At 43.2% G+C, this 22,147-nt stretch overlaps 1 protein-coding gene across 6 annotated transcripts in view; it reads right to left on the bottom strand.

Annotated features, from left to right (window-relative positions):
• Nucleotides 1-22,147, bottom strand: part of Mctp (multiple C2 domain and transmembrane region protein) — a 490,516-nt gene that overhangs the window by 404,020 nt on the left and 64,349 nt on the right. For all 6 annotated transcript variants that reach the window (XM_070091410.1, XM_070091407.1, XM_070091409.1 and 3 more), the window contains exon 3: nucleotides 3,548-3,635. In XM_070091410.1, coding sequence (XP_069947511.1) covers nucleotides 3,548-3,635 — 88 coding nt within the window. The remainder of the gene's footprint in view (nucleotides 1-3,547; nucleotides 3,636-22,147) is intronic.

The raw sequence follows: 22,147 nt of genomic DNA on the forward strand, positions 1-22,147 counted from the left end.
AGGAAGACAGTGAGAGGGGAAAGAGGAAGACAGTGAGAGGGGAAAGAGGAAGACAGTGAGAGTGGAAAGAGGAAAGCAGTGAGAGGGGAAAGAGGAAGACAGTGAGAGGGGAAAGAGGAAGACAGCGAGAGGGGAAAGAGGAAGACAGTGAGAGGGGAAAGAGGAAGACAGCGAGAGGGGAAAGAGGAAGACAGCGAGAGGGGAAAGAGGAAGACAGTGAGAGTGGAAAGAGGAAAACAGTGAGAGGGGAAAGAGGAAGACAGCGAGAGGGGAAAGAGGAAGACAGCGAGAGGGGAAAGAGGAAGGCAGTGAGAGGGGAAAGAGGAAGACAGCGAGAGGGGAAAGAGGAAGACAGTGAGAGGGGAAAGAGGAAGACAGTGAGAGGGGAAAGAGGAAGACAGCGAGAGGGGAAAGAGGAAGACAGTGAGAGTGGATAGAGGAAAACAGTGAGAGGGGAAAGAGGAAGACAGCGAGAGGGGAAAGAGGAAGACAGTGAGAGGGGAAAGAGGAAGACAGTGAGAGGGGAAAGAGGAAGGCAGTGAGAGGGGAAAGAGGAAGACAGCGAGAGGGGAAAGAGGAAGACAGTGAGAGGGGAAAGAGGAAGACAGTGAGAGGGGAAAGAGGAAGACAGCGAGAGGGGAAAGAGGAAGACAGTGAGAGGGGAAAGAGGAAGACAGTGAGAGGGGAAAGAGGAAGACAGTGAGAGGGGAAAGAGGAAGACAGCGAGAGGGGAAAGAGGAAGACAGTGAGAGGGGAAAGAGGAAGGCAGTGAGAGGGGAAAGAGGAAGACAGTGAGAGGGGAAAGAGGAAGACAGTGAGAGGGGAAAGAGGAAAACAGTGAGAGGGGAAAGAGGAAGACAGCGAGAGGGGAAAGAGGAAGACAGTGAGAGGGGAAAGAGGAAGACAGCGAGAGGGGAAAGAGGAAGACAGCGAGAGGGGAAAGAGGAAGACAGCGAGAGGGGAAAGAGGAAGGCAGTGAGAGGGGAAAGAGGAAGACAGCGAGAGGGGAAAGAGGAAGGCAGTGAGAGGGGAAAGAGGAAGACAGCGAGAGGGGAAAGAGGAAGACAGTGAGAGGGGAAAGAGGAAGGCAGTGAGAGGGGAAAGAGGAAGACAGCGAGAGGGGAAAGAGGAAGACAGTGAGAGGGGAAAGAGGAAGACAGTGAGAGGGGAAAGAGGAAGACAGCGAGAGGGGAAAGAGGAAGACAGTGAGAGGGGAAAGAGGAAGACAGTGAGAGGGGAAAGAGGAAGACAGTGAGAGGGGAAAGAGGAAGACAGCGAGAGGGGAAAGAGGAAGACAGTGAGAGGGGAAAGAGGAAGGCAGTGAGAGGGGAAAGAGGAAGACAGTGAGAGGGGAAAGAGGAAGACAGTGAGAGGGGAAAGAGGAAAACAGTGAGAGGGGAAAGAGGAAGACAGCGAGAGGGGAAAGAGGAAGACAGTGAGAGGGGAAAGAGGAAGACAGCGAGAGGGGAAAGAGGAAGACAGCGAGAGGGGAAAGAGGAAGACAGCGAGAGGGGAAAGAGGAAGGCAGTGAGAGGGGAAAGAGGAAGACAGCGAGAGGGGAAAGAGGAAGACAGCGAGAGGGGAAAGAGGAAGGCAGTGAGAGGGGAAAGAGGAAGACAGTGAGAGGGGAAAGAGGAAGACAGCGAGAGGGGAAAGAGGAAGACAGCGAGAGGGGAAAGAGGAAGGCAGTGAGAGGGGAAAGAGGAAGACAGCGAGAGGGGAAAGAGGAAGACAGTGAGAGGGGAAAGAGGAAGACAGTGAGAGGGGAAAGAGGAAGGCAGTGAGAGGGGAAAGAGGAAGACAGTGAGAGGGGAAAGAGGAAGACAGTGAGAGGGGAAAGAGGAAGACAGCGAGAGGGGAAAGAGGAAGACAGTGAGAGGGGAAAGAGGAAGACAGCGAGAGGGGAAAGAGGAAGACAGTGAGAGGGGAAAGAGGAAGACAGTGAGAGGGGAAAGAGGAAGGCAGTGAGAGGGGAAAGAGGAAGGCAGTGAGAGGGGAAAGAGGAAGACAGTGAGAGGGGAAAGAGGAAGACAGTGAGAGGGGAAAGAGGAAGACAGCGAGAGGGGAAAGAGGAAGGCAGTGAGAGGGGAAAGAGGAAGACAGCGAGAGGGGAAAGAGGAAGACAGTGAGAGGGGAAAGAGGAAGACAATGAGAGGGGAAAGAGGAAGACAGTGAGAGTGGAAAGAGGAAAACAGTGAGAGGGGAAAGAGGAAGACAGTGAGAGGGGAAAGAGGAAGACAGTGAGAGGGGAAAGAGGAAGACAGTGAGAGGGGAAAGAGGAAGACAGCGAGAGGGGAAAGAGAAAGACAGTGAGCGGGGAAAGAGGAAGACAGTGAGAGGGGAAAGAGGAAGACAGGGAAAAGAGAAAGAGGAAGACAGAGAGAGGAGAAACAGGAAGATAGTGAGAGGGGAAAGAAGAAAAAAAAAAGATGGAGGGAACAGTTAGGAAATGGAGGACAAGAGAGTGAATGGTAGAGCAGGAACAAGGAGCGATTTACGGAGGAGGAACAGAAAGAAGAAAAGGAAGAAACGAAGAGAAAAACAGACCTAAGGAAAACATTATTAATGTCGGTTACTTTACTAGATTTGAAGCCTATCGACTACACGAGGCTTATTAAGGCTGCATATGAAACCTGTTCGTTACCCGTCAAGAATAGTTTAATACGTACCTAAAATAGTGTTTAAGGAAAACTCTCAATATATATATATATATATATATATATATATATATATATATATATATATATATATATATATATATATATATATATATATATATATATATGGTAGGTGAATATATACAGACATACACATCTCTCGGTGTATATACACTGAAACATACACACCTCTCTATGTGTGTATATACAATATAAACACCTCTCGGCGTAAGTAATTAAAATATAAATGTGTACAACTTATGAAAGTAGGGAATGACTTGTGATATTATTTGAAAAGGCAAACGAAAGAAATATTTGCCTGGAGGTTAGACGAACGAGGGAGTTACTTGCCTGGATGTTAGACAAAGGAAGGGGATACTTGCCTTGATTTTAGATAAAGGAAGGGGATACTTGCTTGGATGTTAGACTAACGAGGGGAATACTTGCCTGGTTTTTAGACAAAGGAAAGGGATACTTGCCTGGATGTTAGACAAACGAATGGGATACTTGCCTGGATTTTAGAGAAATGAAGGGAATACTTGCCTGGATTTTAGACAAAGCAAGGGGATACTTGCCTGGATGTTAGACAAACGAATAAGATAATTGCCTGGATGTTAGACAAATGAAGGGGTACTTGCCTGGATGTTAGACAAACGAAGGGGATATTTGCCTGTATATTAGACAAAGGAAGAGGGATATTTGCCTGTATATTAGACAAAGGAAGAGGGATATTTGCCTGTATATTAGACAAAGGAAGAGGGGGGAGGGGTACTTGTAGATGAAAGGTTCAGAGAACCGACAAGTTGATAAATTAGACACATGTGTAACACCTGGGTATCTTAATGTGGAAAAGCTTCGGCACACAGTGGCTTCATCAAGGGTGTACTTGCCTGGGTGTGAGTTGCTTCTGACGCCATCAAGGACGTCTCTCCTCCTGGCCACCTTACTGTCCTTGCTCAGAGTGCGCTGGAACTTGGTCTGCAATGTCGAGAGTACACGCACTTACTACACCATCACACATGGGCGTACAGTGGAGCAGATGGTAGTACATGGGAGTACATGAGAGTACATGGTAATACATGAGAGTACATGGGAAAGATAATAGCAGAATATTTTGAAGTCCAGATCGGCGATTACGATAAGAAATCTGAGAGAGAGAGAGAGAGAGAGAGAGAGAGAGAGAGAGATAAGCATGTTGAGACGTAGAAATTTTATATTTTTTTTAGTTTATTGTACACAAAAATCTCAGTTTTTCCCCCCGAGTAAACAGCTCAGGAGTTTTAATTGCAAACAAGAGACTTTTGCAATTAAAATAACCCTCTTGGACTGACCTATTAGGAGAGGATCCGGAGGTACTTAACTATACAGGCATATTGGCACAATCAGTGCATCATCCGGGGCAAATCGACTCACAACTGACGGACTTAGGGTCAATCCTGGGCGGGGTGGAGAGGTGAAGCACATCTCCGCACACCCGTTGCCTCTGTTCACCTAGCAGTTAATAGGTACCTAATTTCTACTACCACTGCTACTTCCACTACCAGCCATACGACTACCACTACTTCTGTTTCTTTCTTTGTTCCGTTCCTGTCTCTCTCGCCTATATATACTGACTCCTTCACCCTTTTGTGTTAGTGTGACTTTGTAAATGGTCCAAATCGGACCGAAACGTCGGCATATGTTTCTGTCTCCTAAGTGAGGGTTATCTGTGCATTGTTCCAGTCAGGGTATTGCGACTTTTTATTATATATTGAGGATGATGACCTCCACAATACACCTCCCAGCACAGTCAACTGTTGAAAATGGCAGGTGACACCGACACGATATTCAGACGACACAAAATACAAACACTAGAACATTTATCAGAAACATATCAGTCCTGGGACCTCAGTTACTCCAAACTTGGAATGATCAAGATTTATTGAAATGTCTTTATATATATATTTATATATATATATATATATATATATATATATATATATATATATATATATATATATATACAATGAATTCGCAAGAGCAGGCGAAATATACACAAACACTGATCTCTGGCCGAAGGAGACACGAACCTACGAACCTTGGAACAAGGTACGCAGTGCTATACCATTCTCACCACACTGGACAATACCTTGGAGCCTAGCTCATGCTAGACGTTGATCCAAGGCAGCCAGTTTTCAGGGAGAAGGCTAACAGCTTTTCATCTCATCTCCTGCATGCATCAGCCTTACTAGAGATTTTAACAATGCAAGGAATTCGCAAGAGCAGGCGAAATATACACAAACACTGATCTCTGGCTGAAGGAGACTCGAACCTACGAACCTTGAAAGCTGTCCGGGGTATTGTCCAGTGTGGTGAGAATGGTAAAGCACTGCATACCTTGTTCCAAGGTTCGTAGGAGGGGTGTTAATATATATATATATATATATATATATATATATATATATATATATATATATATATATATATATATATATATATATAAATATATATATATATATATATATATATATATATATATATATATATATATATATATATATATATATATATATATATATATATATATATATATATATACTCGCAGGGCACTTGCTATGAGTAACATCAACGTTTCCACCATAAACACATCATCTATCAAAGACCTCACTACGAAACGCAGCCCCACACCTCTAACTTCTACAGCAGGCGTCTACACTATCCCCTGTGGGTTCTGTCCCAAGAAATATGTAGGCGAGACAGGCAGAGATCTTGCAGTCCGCCTGAATGAGCATCGAAATGCCTCTAACAGAGACGATGTAAGGTACGCATGTGTCCTCCACAAAGACTCCACGGGGCATTTGATGAACTGGAATGAGGCAAAACTCGTTCTCACCGAACCAGACCTCAGACGCCGACGGTGCCTAGAAGCCTCACTAATCGCCGTCACCGACACTATAGAACGCAACACTGGAAACTACAAAATTTCAAAAACATTGGCATACATGATACTTAAGCAGCACCAACCCAACAACACAGGAGTCACATGATTTCATCGTCTACCCGTCCTCATCATAGGCAGAGGTTGTTTTGATAAGGACCTGCCTCGCATGGGCCAGTAGGCCTTCTACAGTGTTCCTCCATTCTTATGTTCTTATGACATTCCTCAGATCACGTGCGTCACACCTCACTCTCCGCCTATATATAATGTCTTTCTACCTCTGTATGTTAGAAGTGATCAAGGTCCCAGGACCGAAACGTTTTCTAATAAATATGTTATAGTGTTTGCTTACGTGTCTTTCTAAACCAACTTGTCGGTATTTATTACCAAGGTTTATACCATATACATATATACATACATATATACCGTTAACCGCTTACGATCAGATTTACACTAGAAAAGGCGACTTAATCCTATCACCCTTCCAGAGAAATTGAGAAACAGAAATCCCTTTTCTTTCCCACACCAACCACATCAATGATGAATCCTGCTCCACCCACATCAAGGTGATACTGCTCCCACAATAACCAATCCTCCACCACATCAACGTAACAGCCCACATAATAACCAACACTTCTTAGCCTGCTCTTCCAGGTTCTAGCTGGATTAAAAAGAGTCATCATCTTCCATGGGGGAAGGTGTTCACACTCTCCCCCACGGCTACTGTTCTCAAGGTAATACTTGCCACGCACAACAGCGGGACGCTGGCATTTAAAATGTATTTTGAAAGAAGCAGGACGGAAGGGAGGGAGAGGTAGGGAGGGAGAGGTAGGGAGGGAGGGAGGGAAAGGAAGAGAGAGAGAGAGAGAGAGAGAGAGAGAGAGAGAGAGAGAGAGAGAGAGAGAGAGAGAGAGACAGAGAGAGACAGACAGAGAGAGAGACAGAGAGAGAGACAGAGAGAGAGAGAGAGAGAGAGAGAGAGAGAGAGAGAGAGAGAGAGAGAGAGAGAGAGAGAGAGAGAGAGAGAGAGAGAGAGAGAGAGAGAGAGAGAGAGAGAGAGAGAGAGAGAGAGATAGAGAGAGAGAGAGAGAGAGAGAGAGAGAGAGAGAGAGAGAGAGAGAGAGAGAGAGAGAGAGAGAGAGAGAGAGAGAGAGAGAGACAGAGAGAGAGAGAGAGAGAGAGAGAGAGAGAGAGAGAGAGAGAGAGAGAGAGAGAGAGAGAGAGAGAATGAGAGAGAGAGAATGAGAGAGAATGAGAGAGAGAGAGAGAGAGAGAGAGAGAGAGAGAGAGAGAGAGAGAGAGAGAGAGAGAGAGAGAGAGAGAGAGAGAGAGAGAGAGAGAGAGAGAGAGAGAGAGAGAGAGAGAGAGAGAGAGAGAGAGAGAGACAGAGAGATAGATAGAGAGATGATAGCTGTTGTTGAAACATTTTTGGATGACAGGACTCCAGAAAATTTTGCAAGAATTGCTGGCTACACCTCATGGATGAGAAGAGACAGGCAAGGGCAAGGAGGTGGTGTTGCTGTGTGCTTCTCTAAAAGTGTTCATGCCCAGCACATTGATGTTGCCACCCCTACTCACCTTGAAATGATGTTCTTCAAGCTCTGCATAAACACTAGTACCTCTGTACTAGCATGTGCAATGTACAGACCTCAGTGGCAACATGCAGACCCCATCAACTTCCTAATAGAAAATATGGACTCCCTTCTGCTACAACACAACTGTCAACATATCATAATTGTTGGTGACCTCAACCACCACCTTATACAGAGGGACTTTGATGACCTTCTTGCAGTATTTGACATGAGAAACTTTGTTGTTTTCCCTACTCACATCTCTGGCTCCTCCCTTGACCCAGTAGTGAGTCACCTGGCAGAAGGTATAGTCACTTGTCAACCCCTCGGCTACGTTGGATCATCTGACCACAAGGCTGTTTTTACGACACTTAAGATCCCAACAGAACGAGGTGAGGAGTCCACACGCACAACCTGGCTATGGGAAAGAGGAAATTGGCCAGCCCTTTGCTCTGAGCTCAACTGGACACATCCTTAATCTACAACAAGAACACATTCCTCACCGGCAATATGTGACGAAGCCTACAGATCAGCCTTGGTTTGGCTTTCGTTGTAGAGAGGCTGCTACTGCTAAGTACAAAACATGGCGAAGGTATAAGAGACATCCTACCACCTATAACAAGAACTTGCACAGGCAAGCCTGTAGGCATATGGATGACATTCAAAAGTGGGCCATTGCTGAATGGGAGGTGGACACAAAACGAATGGTAGCATCAGGCAGGGTAGGCTCCAAAACCTGGTGGTCCCTGGTCAAGGACAGACAAGGTTACCTGCCTGATGAACTCATTCCACCTCTAAATCGACAGGATGGGACCATCTCTACTAGTAGTCAAGAGAAGGCGGACCTCTTTGCCGAACACTTTGCTACCAAAATGCAAGTTCCTGATCCAGCAAGGGGCCCTTCCTGGCTAGCTACAAGAACTGTGTCAAAACTGTCAGTGGTGACAATAAGGCAGGAGGAGGTGCATTTCCTTCTTTAATCACTTGACCAAGAAAATGCTGTGGGCCCAGACAAGTTGAGCCCAAGATTACTGATAAGATGTGCAGACAAACTAGCAGCACCTCTAACTCGCATCTTTCAGCACTGCCTAGTACAGTATAAATGGCCCTCTCTGTGGAAAGAGGCAAATGTAGTCCCTTTTCACAAAAGGAAGAGCAGAGCAGAAATCAGCAACTACAGACCAGTGTCACTTCTGTCAATCACTGGCAAGATCCTTGAGACAATATTCTCAAGACAAATGACAGAGTTTTGTGACTACCACTCACTACTTTGTAACCGTCAATATGGCTTCAGGAAAGGTTACTCTGCTGCTGATCTGTTGTTAAACCTCTCCACTAAGTGGCACCAGTCACTGGATGAATCCAAAGTTAGCTGTGGGGTAGCACTTGACATTGCTGGTTCTTTCGACCGGGTGTGGCACCAGGGCCTCTTGGCAAAACTTCAAGCACTGGGAATTGCAGGCTCTACGCTATGTCTCCTCAGTGATTATCTTCATGGTAGGTCTCTAAGGGTAGTTCTCCATTGAATGGAATCAGCAAGACATCCTATTGGAGCAAGTGTTCCACAAGGAATCGTGCTGGGACCATTGTTATGGAATGTCTACATCAATGACCTTCTTCATCTCATCCCAGAATCCCATGCATATGCAGATGACTGTACACTGACATTCACTTATCCAAGAGAAGAAATGCCAGCTGCTCTAAGCTACATCAGTCACCAGCTAAGAGCTATATCAGCTTGGGGAAATAGATGGCAAGTAACATTTGCACCTGGAAAAACGCAAATGATGATGGTCTCTAGGCACCATGATGGTAATGCTGGTGCAGTAGTAAGGATGAATGGGAGGGTGTTAGCACCTAGGGAAGAAGTTGATATCCTTGGGGTGAAATTTGACTCCAAACTAACAATGAAGAACTATGTTCTAAATCTTGCAAACAAGGCAGCCAGGAAGATTACAGCACTTCGCCGTATCTCGCATCTGCTTGACAGTACGGGTTGCAAGATTCTGTACGAGGCACAAGTACGCTCACGCCTTGAGTATGCTCCACTTTCTTGGTTTGCCTGCCCCCCTTTCATCTGCGACTGCTTGACAGAGTAGAGAACAGAGCAAGACGTCTCATCTCTCGCCTGGACCAATCCTGGATAGATCTGTCATTTCAGTAGAGCCTTCAACACAAGAGGGATGTGGGTGGCCTTACTGTTATGTACAAGGCCAATATTGTCAAAGTACCACACTTGGACCACTTTGAGGACAGCGTGAAACAAGCTTTTATGCCACAAGACGGGCAGAAAGCAGCAACTTCACTCTGGCTGTACCCTTCTCCAGAGCATCACTCCATCTGAGATCATATATACCCAGGATGACTCGAGTATGGATCACATTCGTACAACATAATGATGTCAACGAGATAAAGTCAGTTGATCAAATGAAAATGCTGGCCCACAGATGGCTCCAACTTCATCTTGTTTCCTACTTGTATGTCTCATAACAATAAAATGCTTTCAAATGAGCTGATTTAGATAACAGCTCTTAGCTTGCCAATAAAGTTAGGAATCCTTAACCTGCAAATAGCTTGTCAATAAAGATAGGGATCCTTAACCTTGTCAAACCCTGTGTAAAGAGAGAGAGAGAGAGAGAGAGAGAGAGAGAGAGAGAGAGAGAGAGAAAGAGAGTTGATGTAGGTAACATTAGCTTGTAAATAAAGTTAGGAACACTTAACCTAACCTTGTAAAACCCTGTGTAAAAAAGAGATATAATAATAATAATAATAATAATAATAATAATAATAATAATAATAATAATAATAATAATAATAATAATAATAATTATTATTATTATTATTATTATTATTATTATTATTATTGCATTTTTATTATTAAAATACTAATATTAAATTATAATAATAATAATAATGATTAAAAAGTATACGAAACTATTTTATAATGCTGCCCTTATCACTGCAATCAAGGGCGAGCGCTAAACCCGTGGGAGCCATACAACACCTGGAGAATGGAAGGAAATAAAGGTCGAGCCAAGGAGAGCACTAACTCCAATTCCACGGATCAAGAGCCCTATTGCAAGGCTCCTTCAGCCTCGATCTGAACAGACAAAATAAAGAATTTTTTTTTTTTTACTTTATTGGCTAAATTCGATATTTTTTTTGCTATTAATAACTATCGCAGAAAGTTCAAAATTATGTATGAGGCTTTAAACTTAATTATACACAACTGCAATGTTGAGTACAGGACCCAGCACTGTAACGTTGAGTACAGGACCCAGCACTGTAACGTTGAGTACAGGACCCAGCACTGTAACGTTGAGTACAGGACCCAGCACTGTAACGTTGAGTACAGGACCCAGCACTGTAACGTTGAGTACAGGACCCAGCACTGTAACGTTGAGTACGGGATACATAACACTAAGTTGAGTACAGGACCCAACACTGTAACGTTGAGTACGGGATACATAACACTAATGTTGAGTACAGAACCCAGCACTGTAACGTTGAGTACGGGATACATAACACTAATGATGAGTATAGGACCCAACACTGTAACGCTGAGTACGGGATACATAACACTAATGTTGAGTACAGGACCCAGCACTGTAACGTTGAGTACGGGATACATAACACTAATGTTGAGTACAGGAGCCAACACTGTAACGTTGAGTACGGGATACATAACACTAATGATGAGTACAGGACAAAGCACTGTAACGTTGAGTACGGGATACATAACACTAATGTTGAGTACAGGACCCAGCACTGTAACGTTGAGTACGGGATACATAACACTAATGTTGAGTACAGGACCCAGCACTGTAACGTTGAGTACGGGATACATAACACTAATGTTGAGTACAGGACCCAGCACTGTAACGTTGAGTACGGGATACATAACACTAACGTTGAGTACAGGACCCAGCACTGTAACGTTGAGTACGGGACATATAACACTAATGTTTAGTACAGGACCCAACACTGTAACGTTGAGTACGGGATACATAACACTAATGTTGAGTACAGGACCCAACACTGTAACGTTGAGTACGGGACATATAACACTAATGTTTAGTACAGGACCCAGCACTGTAACGTTGAGTACGGGATACATAACACTAATGTTGAGTACAGAACCCAGCACTGTAACGTTGAGTACGGGATACATAACACTAATGTTGAGTACAGAACCCAGCACTGTAACGTTGAGTACGGGATACCTAACACTAATGTTGAGTACAGGACCCAGCACTGTAACGTTGAGTACGGGACACATAACACTAATATTGAGTACAGGACCCAACACTGTAACGTTGAGTACGGGACACATAACACTAATGTTGAGTACAGGACCCAGCACTGTAACGTTGAGTACGGGACACATAACACTGCAATGTTGAGTACAGGACCCAGCACTGTAACGTTGAGTACGGGACACATAACACTGTAATGTTGAGTACAGGACCCAGCACTGTAACATTGAGTACGGGGCACATAACACTATAATGTTGAGTACAGGACCCAACACTGTAACGTTGAGTACGGAACACATAACACTGTAATATTGAGTACAGGGCCCAACACTGAAACATTAAGTACAGGACACATAACATTGTAATGTTGAGCACAGGATCCAACACTATAACGTTGAATACAGCACACATAACACCGTAATGTTGAGTACAGGACACATAACACTGTAATGTTGAGTACAGGACACATAACACTGTAATGTTGAGTACAGGACACATAACACTGTAATGTTGAGTACAGGACACAACATTGTATAATGAGTACAAGTCAGAGAGTGTGACTTTGTAAATGGTCCAAGTCGGACCGAAACGTCGTTATAAGCTTCACTTCTATGTGCGGGTTATTTGTGTATTGTTCAGTCACGGTATTGTGCTTTTGTGTTCACTTTTAAATGGAATTGCTTAATCGACTTAACACGTCGCATCACTAACATAAAATACCGTCACCTGACGGTTTGTTTTGGTTCCAATAATCTGCTGTCATGTTATTTTTTTTTTTTTGCTGTGACTTTAAACTCTTCAACTGAACTGTACAAATTTTGTTAATGATATTAAATTATATTACGTGACTAACGCCCTGTAATTACACCTAAGAGCCAGCGGTAAGGGCGGGTGTTATCTTGAGATAACTCAGTGTTATCTTGTGAGATAACTCAGTGTTATCTTGTGAGAGGTAAATCAATGTTATCTTGAGTGAGATAACTCAGTGTTATCTTTTGTGAGATAACTCGGTGTTATCTTGTGTGAGATAACTCAATGTTATCTTGTGTGAGATAACTCAATGTTATCTTGTGTGAGATAACTCAGTGTTATCTTGTGAGAAAACTCAGTGTTATCTTGTGTGATAACTCAGTGTTATCTTGTGCGATAACTCAGTGTTATCTTGTGAGATAATTCAATATTATCTTGTGTGAGATAAATCAGTGTTATGTTATCTTGTGAGATAACTCAGTGTTATCTTGTGAGATAATTCAATATTATCTTGTGTGAGATAAATCAGTGTTATGTTATCTTGTGAGATAACTCAGTGTTATCTTGTGAGATAATTTAGTATTGTTATCTTGTGATATAACTCAGCGTTGTCATCTTGTGAGATAACTCAGTGTTATCTTGTGAGATAACTCAGTGTTGTTATCTTGTGAGATAACTCTGTGTTGTTATCTTGTGATATAACTCAGCGTTGTCATCTTGTGAGATAACTCAGTGTTGTTATCTTGTGAGATAATTCAGTGTTGTCATCTTGTGAGATAACTCTGTGTTGTTATCTTGTGATATAACTCAGCGTTATCTTGAGAGATAATTTAGTGTGAGATAACTCATTGTTATCTTGCGAGATAACTCAGACTCAGTGTTATTATTTTGTTAGATAACTCAGTGTTGTTGAGTGCTGATGGAGTGGTTTAGCATCATCAGTGTTGCTACAGTAACGGTGGGATTTAGAAACACTGTCATCAATGGGTTTTAAAGGTCTCATTGACCACGCGAGGATCCTTACACCTACACGTCACTTGTTTACCACCAGTCAAGAATACTTTAATCGCTAGAGTCGGGACTACAGCGAAGTCTCAGCGTATGTTTGTATCCCGTTGTGTAATACCTTGCTGTTTCACTTGTCTCACTTGTACGACACAAAACACTCGCCTCTGGATCACAAGCCTGTCTCGTCTACACGCCAGCTCCTCCAGTTTCCCAAAGTCAACAGGATACATATATGTAAAGTAAAAGGACACAAGTGCAACTAATGTGACATTTTATTGTGGCAACGTTTCGCTCTCCAGGAGCTTTATCAAGCCATTACAAACAATATATACAGAGAGATGCATATATCTCTTAGTGGAAAACTGAAGTGTAATGAACACTTGTCAATGCTCGGTAATAAATCACATGGAGACAGCAACTCAGAAGATTAATTAATCTGTATATTTCGATGCCATTCTGCTGAAGAGGATCCTAGAAGGGGATCGAAATATACAGACCAGTCAATTTTCTGAGATCCTGTCTCCATGTGGATTATTATTGAGTATATCTCTCAGCGTATAAACACCGAGAGATATGCTCTTGTTATTGAGCATATCTCTCAGTGTATAAACACCGAGAGATATGCTCAATAATAGTAATAATTATATAATCCTACTCAGGGATTATATAATTATTATTATTGGCTAGTGGTGAACAGTCAAGGCCCTTATAACCCTATGAGTAGTCGACAGGCTTGAACAACGCATTGACAGGTTAGAACAATGGCCCGACAGGCTACAAGAACGCGGTCATCTGTAATAATAATAATAATAATAATAATAATAATAATAATAATAATAATAATAATAATATCTTTATTTACTACAAGTACATGTACAAGGTATAGTCCTAGCTGACATCAATGACATACTACTATATAGAAAGCCGCTTGGTACCGATTTTACTGATGGGTGAACATAGACAACCGGTGTAAGGAAATACGTCCAATGTTTCCACCCTTTCGCAGGGAATCGAACCCGGACCCTCACCGTGTGAAGCGAGAGCTTTTGCCACCAGGCCACGGAGCACCGTGATAAAGTCCCGTGTCAGGAGACACGGACTCTGTCTCCTGGTGATTAAAAAACAACAACGACAGCAGTGAATTTCAGCTGCAATAACCAACAAGATACGATCTTAATATTTCCACCACCACTGTTTCCCTGTTATTCTATTTTCCTATACACACTTTCTAATATTTTAATTCTTTACTTTCCACTCAGGATTGCCTTTGGTCTAATTGTTTACATCTAGTTGTTTACATAAAACTGTTTACATGTAATAGTATACGTGTAATTGTTTACACCTGATTGCTTACACTTAATTGTTTACACCTAATTGTTTACACCCAATTGTTTACACCCAATTGTTTACACCCAATTGTTTTCACTGTGTTTACATCCGACTCTGTTTCTTCCCATCCTCACAACCTGAGAATTATTAACATTTTATTCATAAAACAATAATTTTTATTAAAAATGTCTGGCCAGAAACTGTGATTTAATATATTTCTTAAATTCCCGTTATATTCTGCGTAATTAAGTGACGTTCCTTAACTTGTAAATAAATATTACACGGGCGCTTAATACGACGCAGATAATATTTTCTGTGTATAACAATAAACTCTCGTTATTAACGACAGGGAAATTTATACATTCGGCTAAATATTATTAATTCATGAATTGTAGCGTTAGAATAGAATACCATTGAATGTTTTTCCCGCAGAAGTGCTCGTACAGAGGCTGTATAAACATCATGGCCGTACCTGATATTATGGTCAGTGTTTGACTAACCGGCTATGGCTCGTATGTCGGTTTACGTGCGGCCAGCAGTAGCAGCTTGGTTGATCAGGCTGCTACTGCCTGGTTTCTGACCGGACTGTGGGGCTTTGACCCCCGAAACCCCCTCCAGGTGCCTCAGAAGCACTGCCATCGGCCTACGCAGCCACGAGAGTAGTTGGGATAAGGACCATGAGACCCAGAAGTCAGTGATGATATTCAGAGTAGTGGTCTAGGCGGCAGGGCCAGGAGCTAAGTCTAGACCTCTGTACAAAAGTACACTGTCGCTACAGAGCACGCTATGGCTACAAAGGCACACTGGAGTTAGTCTTCAGTTAGGAAGTGTACGAATGAAAGGGAAAATTTACCAATGAATGTTAGTCTCGGTGAAGGATGTCGCAGCGGATGTATAACAGAGGTTATACACAAGGTTGTGAAAAATTTAAAGGCTAAGATTTTGAGGGTTTGTGGGATGTGTGATGTCATCGAGGTCGTTTAATGTGTTTGTAGAAGGGGGTATACCTGGAGGGTGTTCCGGGGGTCAACGCCCCCGCGGTCTGGTGCATAACAACGCCAGACGCGGCTTTAATAGGTAAAGAATCTGATATTAAGGGCGAGTTGTCATTCTTGAAAGGCAGATTTGATCAGTCACTGGTCGGTCTTACATGGACAGCATCACACGACAACACGACCACACGACAAGAGGATCACACGACTTAAAGAACACGACCACGCGACAAGGGGATCACATGACGTAGAGAACACGACCACACGACAAGAGGATCACACGACGTAGAGAACACGACCACATGACAAAAGGATCACACGACGAAGAGAATACGACCACACGACAAGAGGATCACACGACGTAGAGAACACGACCACACGAAAAAAGGATCACACGACGTAGAGAATACGACCACACGACAAGAGGATCACACGATGTAGAGAACACGACCACACGACAAGGGGATCACACGATGTAGAGAACACGACCACACGACAAGGGGATCACACGACGTAGAGAACACGACCACACGACAAAGGGATCACACGACGTAGAGAATACGACCACACGACAAGAGGATCACACGATTTAGAGAACACGACCACACGACAAAGGGATCACACGACGTAGATAACACGACCACACGACAAGAGGATCACACGACGTAGAGAACACGACCACACGACAAGAGGATCACACGATTTAGAGAACACGACCACACGACAAGAGGATCACACGATGTAGAGAACACGACCACACGACAAGAGGATCACACGACGTAGAGAACACGACCACACGACAAGAGGATCACACACGACAAGTAGAGAACACGACCACACGACAAGAGGATCACACGATTTAGAGAACACGACCACACGACAAGAGGATCACACGATGTAGAGAACACGACCACACGACAAGAGGATCACACGACGTAGAGAACACGACCACACGACAAGAGGATCACACGACGTAGAGAACACGACCACACGACAAGAGGATCACACGATTTAGAGAACACGACCACACGACAAGAGGATCACACGATGTAGAGAACACGACCACACGACAAGAGGATCACACGGCGTAGAGAACACGACCAAACGACAAGGGGATCACAAGACGTAGAGAACACGATCACACGACAAGAGGATCACACGACGTAAAGAACACGACCACACAACAGGATCACACGGCCAGGAGAACAAGATCACTCAACAGGAACACACGATAGCAGGAGCCCACGACAGCAGATTCACACAACGACAGGAGCCCACAAAAACATGAGCCAACGACAACAGGAGCCCACAACAACAGGAGCACACAACAACAGCAGCCAACGACAACAGGAGCCCACAACATCAGGAGCACACAACAACAGGATCACACAACAACAGGAACACACAACAACAGGATCACACAACAACATGATCACACAACAACAGGATCACATAACAACAGGATCAAACAACAACAGGATCACACAACGAAAGGATCAAACAACAACAGGATCACACAACATCAGGAGCACACAACAACAGGATCACACAACAACAGGATCACACAACAACAGGACCACACAACAACAGGATCACACAACAACAGGATCACACAAAATCAGGATCACACAACAGGATCACACAACAACAGGATCACACAACAGTATCACACAACAACAGGATCACACAACAGGATCACACAACAACAGGATCACACAACAGGATCACACAACAACAGGAGCACACAACAGGATCACACAACAACAGGAGCACACAACAACCGGATCACACAACAACAGGAGCACACAACAGGAACACACAACAAGAGGATCACACAACAACAGGAGCACACAACAGGAGCACACAACAACAGGATCACACAACAGGAGCACATAACAGGAACACACAACAAGATCACACAACAGGATCACACAACAACAGGAGCACACATCAGGAGCACACAACAACAGGATCACACAACAACAGGAGCACACAACAACAGGATCACACAACAAAAGGATCAAACAACAACAAGATCACACAACAACAGGATCACACAACAACAGGATCACACAACAACAAGATCACACAACAACAGGAGCACACAACAACAGGATCACACAACAACAGGATCACACAACAACAAGATCACACAACAACAGGATCATACAACAGGATCACACAACAACAGGATCACACAACAGGATCACACAACAACAGGATCACACAACAGGATCACACAACAACAGGATCACACAACAGGATCACACAACAACAGGATCACACAACAACAGGAGCAAACAACAACAGGATCACACAACAAAAGGATCAAACAACAACAAGATCACACAACAACAGGATCACGCAACAGGATCACACAACAACAGGATCACACAACAGGATCACACAACAACAGGAGCACACAACAACAGGATCACACAACAACAGGAGCACACAACAACAGGATCACACAACAAAAGGATCAAACAACAACAAGATCAAACAACAACAGGATCACACAACAACAGGATCACACAACAAAATGATCAAACAACAACAAGATCACACAACAACAGGATCACACAACAACAGGGGCATACAACAGGATCACACAACAAAAGGATCAAACAACAACAAGATTACACAACAACAGGATCACACAACAACAGAAGCACACAACAACAGGATCACGCAAAAAAGGATCAAACAACAACAAGATCACACAACAACAGGATCACACAACAACAGGAGCACACAACAACAGGATCACACAACAAAAGGATCAAACAACAACAAGATCACACAACAACAGGAGCACACAACAACAGGATCACACAACAAAAGGATCAAACAACAACAAGATCACACAACAACAGGATCACACAACAACAGGAGCACACAACAACAGGATCACACAACAAAAGGATCAAACAACAACAGGATCACGCAACAACAGGAGCACACAACAGGAACACACAACAACAGGATCACACAACAACAGGATCACACAACAGGATCACACAACAACAGGATCACACAACAGCAGGATCTCACCACCTAGAGACGTCGACCAACAAGTTTAATCCGAGGAAGGGTGGAAAGGGCATTTCCAATGCCTTGGATCAAGAGCTCTTGACCATCATCAAGGTTAAAAGATCAATACAAGTGAGATTAAATTCTTAACTTTTTTTTTAGCATGTAAACTGATGCTGCTGGAGGGCTCTTGATCCAAGGAACAGGAGCTACCCACAGGCTCTGTGTGACCCTCTTCTCCTACGGGTTTAGTGCTTCCCATCTCAATAACACAGCGAGGGGAACAAACTCGACACCAACTCGACACTATCATCAACCCAAAACCATCATCAACACAACACCATAATCAACTCAACACCATCATCAACTCAACACCATCATCAAAACAACACCATCACCAACACAACACCATCATCAACCCAACACCATCATCAACCCAACACCATCATCAACTCAACACCATCATCAACCTAACACCATCATCAACCCAACACCATCATCAACCCAAAACCATCATCAACACAACACCATCATCAACTCAACACCATCATCAACTCAACACCATCATCAAAACAACACCATCACCAACACAACACCATCATCAACCCAACACCATCATCAACCCAACACCATCATCAACTCAACACCATCATCAACCTAACACCATCATCAACCCAACACCATCATCAACTCAACACCATCATCAACTCAACACCATCATCAACACAACACCATCATCAACACAACACCATCATCAACACAACAACATCATCAACTCAACACCATCATCAACACAACACCATCATCAACACAACACAATCATCAACACAACACCATCATCAACCCAACACCATCATCAACTCAACACCATCATCAACACAACACCATCATCAACACAACACCATCATCAACACAACACCATCATTAACACAACAGCATCATCAACTAAGCACCATCATCAACACAACACCATCATCAACCCAACACCAACATCAACACAACACCATCATCAACACAACACCATCATCAACACAACACCATCAACAACTCAACACTCTCATCACCCCAACACCATCATCAACTCAACACCATCATCAACTCGACACCATCAACAACTCAACACTCTCATCACCCCAACACCATCAACAACTCAACACTCTCATCACCCCAACACCATCATCAACTCAACACCATCATCAACTCAACACCATCAACAACTCAACACTCTCATCACCCCAACACCATCAACAACTCAACACTCTCATCACCCCAACACCATCATCAACTCATCACCATCATCAGCTCAACACCATCATCAACTCAACATCATCATCAGCTCAACACCATCAACAACTCAACACCATCATCAGCTCAACACAATCAACGACTCAACATCATCAACTCAACACAATCAACAACTCAACATCATCAACTCAACATCAACTCAGCATCATCAACTCAACACCATCAACAACTCAACATCATTAACTCAACATCATAATCAACTCAGCACCATCATCAGCTCAACACCATCATCAACTCAACATCATCAACTCAACACCATCAGCAACTCAGCACCATCAACAACTCAACATCATCAACTCGACACCATCATCAACGCAACACCATCATCAACACAACACCATCATCAACTCAACACCATCATCAACCCAACACCATCATCAACACAACACCATCATCAACACAACACCATCATCAACACAACACCATCAACAATTCAACACTATCATCAACCCAACACCATCATCAACTCAACACCATCAGCAATTCAACACCATCATCAACTTATCACCATCATCAACTCAACACCATCATCAGCTCAACACCATCAACAACTCAACACCATCATCAACTCAACACCATCATCAACTCAACACCATCATCAACTCAACACCATTATCAACTCAACACCATCATCAGCTCAACACCATCATCAACTCAACACTATCATCAACTCAACACCATCATCAACTCAACACCATCATTAACTCAACACCATTATTAACTCAACTCCATCATCAACTCAACACCATCATCAACTCAACACCATCATGAACTCAACACCATCAACAACTCAACATCATCAACTCAACACCATCATCAACTCATCACCATCATCAACTCAACATCATCAACTCAACACCATCAACAACTCAACATCATCAACTCAGCATCATCAACAACTCAACATCATCAACTCAACACCATCAACTACTCAGCATCATCATCTTAACACCATCATCAACTCAACACAATCAACAACTCAACATCATCAACTCAACACCATCAACAACTCAGCATCATCAACTCAACACCATGAACAACTCAACATCATCAACTCAACACCATCATCAACTCAACACCATTATCAACTCAACACCATCATCAACTCAACATCATCAACTCAACACCATCAACAACTCAACATCATCAACTCAGCACCATCAACAACTCAACATCATCAACTCAACACCATCAACAACTCAACATCATCAACTCAACAGCATTATCAACTCAACACCATCATCAACTCAACATCAACAACTCAACACCATCATCAACTCAACACCAACAACTCAACACCATCAGCAATTCAACACCATCGTCAGCTCAACATCATCAACTAAACACCATCCACAACTCAACATCATCAACTCAACACTATCATCAACTCAACACCATCAACAACTCAACACCATCATCAATTCAACACCATCATCAACTCGACACCATCATCAACTCATCACCATCATCAGCTCAACACCATCATCAACTCAACACCATCATCAGCTCAACACAATCAACGACTCAACATCATCAACTCAACACAATCAACAACTCAACATCATCAACTCAACATCATCAACTCAGCATCATCAACTCAACACCATCAACAACTCAACACCATCAACTCAGCACCATCATCAGCTCAACACCATCATCAATTCAACACCATCATCAACTCAACATCATCAACTCGACACCATCATCAACGCAACACCATCATCAACACAACACCATCATCAACTCAACACCATCATCAACCCAACACCATCATCAACCCAACACCATCATCAACACAACACCATCATCAACACAACACCATCATCAGCTCAACACCATCAACAACTCAACACCATCATCAACTCAACACCATCATCAACTCAACACCATCATCAACTCAACACCATTATCAACTCAACACCATCATCAGCTCAACACCATCATCAACTCAACACTATCATCAACTCAACACCATCATCAACTCAACATCAACAACTCAACACCATCATCAACTCAACACCAACAACTCAACACCATCAGCAATTCAACACCATCGTCAGCTCAACATCATCAACTAAACACCATCCACAACTCAACATCATCAACTCAACACTATCATCAACTCAACACCATCATCAACTCAACACCATCAACAACTCAGCACCATCATCAACTCAGCACCATCATCAACTCAACACCATCAGCAATTCAGCACCGTCGTCAACTCATCACCATCAACTCATCACCATCAATAAAGGCTAGAGAACACTCATTTTTCCAGAGTAGTTTTTAAAAGGCTGGCGCTGAAAGGCTTAGTTAAAATTTCGCG

This window comes from Cherax quadricarinatus, chromosome 35 (genome assembly GCF_038502225.1).
Source record: "Cherax quadricarinatus isolate ZL_2023a chromosome 35, ASM3850222v1, whole genome shotgun sequence".
Classification (NCBI taxonomy): domain Eukaryota; kingdom Metazoa; phylum Arthropoda; class Malacostraca; order Decapoda; family Parastacidae; genus Cherax; species Cherax quadricarinatus.